Raw genomic sequence first — 3,278 nt, 5'->3', positions numbered from 1 at the left:
GAGACAGAGAGACAGAGAGAGACAGAGAGAGAGACAGAGAAAGAGAGAGACAGAGAAAGAGAGAGAGAGAGACAGAGAAAGAGAGAGAGAGAGAGAGAGAGAGAGAGAGAGAGAGGGAGAGAGAGAGAGAGAGAGAGTCTGGCGTTCATCACAGAGAGTGCCAGTCTCTTGGGGTAGAACCAGTCCCCAGGTACCTGAACCTCAGGGCAAACTGCGGGAACTGACAATGTTAGCGTGATTTTCTCTCTTTCACTCATGAGCTAGAGGTCCCTTTGAGCAATTGTTCAAAGCTCAAGACTCTACAGGCCCTCCAGCCTTGGGAGACTGTGGGCACCATAAATGTATATCGGTATCATACCCCAAGAGGGCAGTAGAGCAAGGACCGTGAACCTCCAGCCTCTTCTTGTGAATCTGCGGGGTGGGCAGGCTCCCAGGGCCCTCAGACCTGGGGCCTCATGGTCATGGGGCTACTGCCAGTCATGTGACTGTCTCACCCAGAAGACTTGTTGTATTCTGAGTGAGAGACACTATGGCCAGGAGGTCTTTGGTTTTTTTTTTCAGTTTTTGTACTTTGAAGGAAGTGTATGTGTCTGCGTATCTGTGTGTGGCTCCGTGCACAAGCCCCCAGCACCCAGAGGTGAAGCATCCCCTGGAGCTAGAGCTACAGGTGGTCGTGAGTTCCCACTGTGGGTGCTGGGAACCGAGCTCAGGTCTGAAGCAGAACTCATACACGCTGTTAATCTCCGAGCCGTCTATCCTCCCCCGAGCTGAGAGCTTTTTAGGTTGTCTCAGACCTTAGTCAAGGAGAAAAAGCTCTTTAATTAATGTGAGCCTGACGTCAGACTGGGTCATGCTGGGGAGATGGGGGATAAGACGGTTAAAGAGCCTAAGACTGGAGAGTCTGAGGTCAGGAGGGTCAGGTATGGAGGACATTCAGGGCAACGTGTCTGTCCTATCAGCTTAGGCACATAAAACATGCCAGTGTGATACCCTCTTTCTCATGACACCCTACAAAGCGGTGGTCCTTAGAGGATGTCTTCCATCCCGCAGCCTTCAAAAAGGGCTGAGGAGCTTAGGTGAAATGGCTCAGCAGGCAAAGGTGCTTGCCACCAAGCCTGAGGACCTGTGCTTGATCCCAGGGACCCACATGCTAGAAGGAGAGAACTGACTCCCACAGTGCTCCTCTGGCTTCCGCATGTGTGCACTGCACGTGCACATCAAACAAGTAACTAGAATGGAATAGAGATGTTCTTTTTAAATGGGCGGTGGACATAGCTCAAGCACGAGGACCTAAGCATGAGTCTCAGACATGGGAAATCCAGTGCCGGGCCCCTCGCCCAGCATCTGTATCCTAAGACCAGAGACACGGGGTTGGACAAATCCCTGGGACTCGCTGGCTCCCCTAGCCAACCCAGCCCACTTGGTGAACTTCAGACCAGTGAGAGACCTTGTCCAAAGAGACGAAGTAGACAGTTCCTGCAGTTCTCAGAGAATGACACCCAGGGCTAACCTCTAGCCTCCACTCACACACACACACACACACACATACATATGCACACACATACATACACAAATACACGCACACATACATGCACATAGATACACAAACTCTAATACATGCACACATACATACACATATAAATGCACACACATATGCATGCACACACATATATATATATATACATACAAATATACATAGAACCAGGGATGGGAGAAGACCCACTTACCAGAACTGTAAGAAGGAGTGCAGGTGTCCTGGGGGCTGTCACCGGGTGCTGGGACTAGGAGAAGCTGAGACTCCTGACTGCAAGGAAGCTGTAGCACATATTCCCCCTGGCAGCATGTGATGGCTCAGAGATTCTAATCCCCCTGGCCCTGCCTCCCATGTTACCCCAGGCAGTATGATGCCAGCAGGGCTTGGCAGTCAGGCTCTGGCCCTATCCTGCTGAGGGCAGGCGTCATCAGTGGTACTGGGGACGTAGAAAGAATTACTAGTAGCCGTCTCAGGCTATAGGGAGAGCATGGGCTAAGCCTGGGGGTCTAACTAATCCCTGCTCTGTCCCCAGCTGGCTGGGGACCAGCCACCACCTTCTGTCCCTCAGAGGCCAGTTTGCCCACACCTCTGAGGGTCCTTCCTGGTCAGGAAGCCTGCTATCCCTTATAGCCACATACCTGGGGAGGCAGCTTCTACAATCCACAGGGTATCCTGCCAGGTGAGTATAACTATCCATTTTACAGAGGAGGAAACTGAGGCTCTGCCCCATAACTTAAGGGGCCCCAGTCAGGTAGGTCCCTAGAAACAGTCCCAGTCTCCAGAGAAGAAACACCTCAATACCACCAACCAAAGAGAGAACTATGGGTCTATACAAAATGTCACGGGGGGGTGGGGGGGACACCATCATGCAGCACCTAGAAGGAGACCAGCACAGTGGTGACAGAAGCTAGAACACAAGAGACACATGGTGGTTTCTAGTTCAACATCTTGTCCAGATGTTAGGACCCAGCTGCTGGATGCCCAGGGAGAAGGCCTTAAGGTCACCAGCAAGGTAACTGTTCAGTTGGACGGTGCTAATTCATGCAGCCATTTCTATGTATGTTATGCTCAACATCTTTTTAAACTCTAAAGATCTCTGACCACCACACCAGTGCTGGGACCTTCCACACCTGCAATCTCTCTGTCCCTCACACCACACCACTCTTTTGTTCCCTTTCCTTCCCACTCACACCTCACCCTGCCTCTCTTAGCTCTTCTCTGGCCAGCTCCTCTTACCATATGTTCCCCTGCTCCACCAGGGCACCGGAGCTCTTTGTCTGCATCAGCAAGCCTTGCCAGCTCAAGGCACTGAGCCAGGAGGAGCATTCCCCAAAGCCACCAGCAGAGGGCGCACCTGCTAGGACCAGTGATCCTCTTAGAGGGATGCAGTTCCAACCTTGACCCTTGGGTGGAGGGAACCAGGGCCAGTACAGGCAACACCACACACAAAATCCGCTGTCTGTGGAGTCCTCTTCCCCCAGAATCCTTCTCTGCTGTTTGATGCTGCAGGATCTCCTGTTTTTGCCTTAACTGCATGCTCCCTGGACACTTCCATCTTTCCTCTGCTGGAGCCCTCAACAGACTTCTCATGGCTGATCGAAAAGCCCTTCTTAGGGCTTAGCCCTTGGGCCTGGTGGGTGGACACACTCAGAACCTCAGCTAGGTGTCTATACTGCCAACACCCAGGGTTTGCAGAGGCATCTGTGTCCCTCCTTAGTTGCTGGCTCCATTGTACCCCTGGTGT

At 52.2% G+C, this 3,278-nt stretch overlaps 1 protein-coding gene across 1 annotated transcript in view; it reads right to left on the bottom strand.

Moving 5' to 3' along the window:
* The window catches only part of Aanat (aralkylamine N-acetyltransferase), a 4,458-nt gene extending 1,641 nt beyond the window's left edge, over window positions 1–2,817 (bottom strand). The window contains exon 1 of the mRNA XM_021175979.1: window positions 2,771–2,817. Coding sequence (XP_021031638.1) covers window positions 2,771–2,817 — 47 coding nt within the window. The remainder of the gene's footprint in view (window positions 1–2,770) is intronic.
* Window positions 2,818–3,278: the final 461 nt, after the last annotated feature.

This window comes from Mus caroli, chromosome 11, assembly GCF_900094665.2.
Source record: "Mus caroli chromosome 11, CAROLI_EIJ_v1.1, whole genome shotgun sequence".
Taxonomy (NCBI): Eukaryota; Metazoa; Chordata; class Mammalia; order Rodentia; family Muridae; genus Mus; species Mus caroli.
The sequence above is the reverse complement of the archived record's forward strand: the minus strand, read 5'-3'. Positions and strand labels throughout refer to the sequence as shown.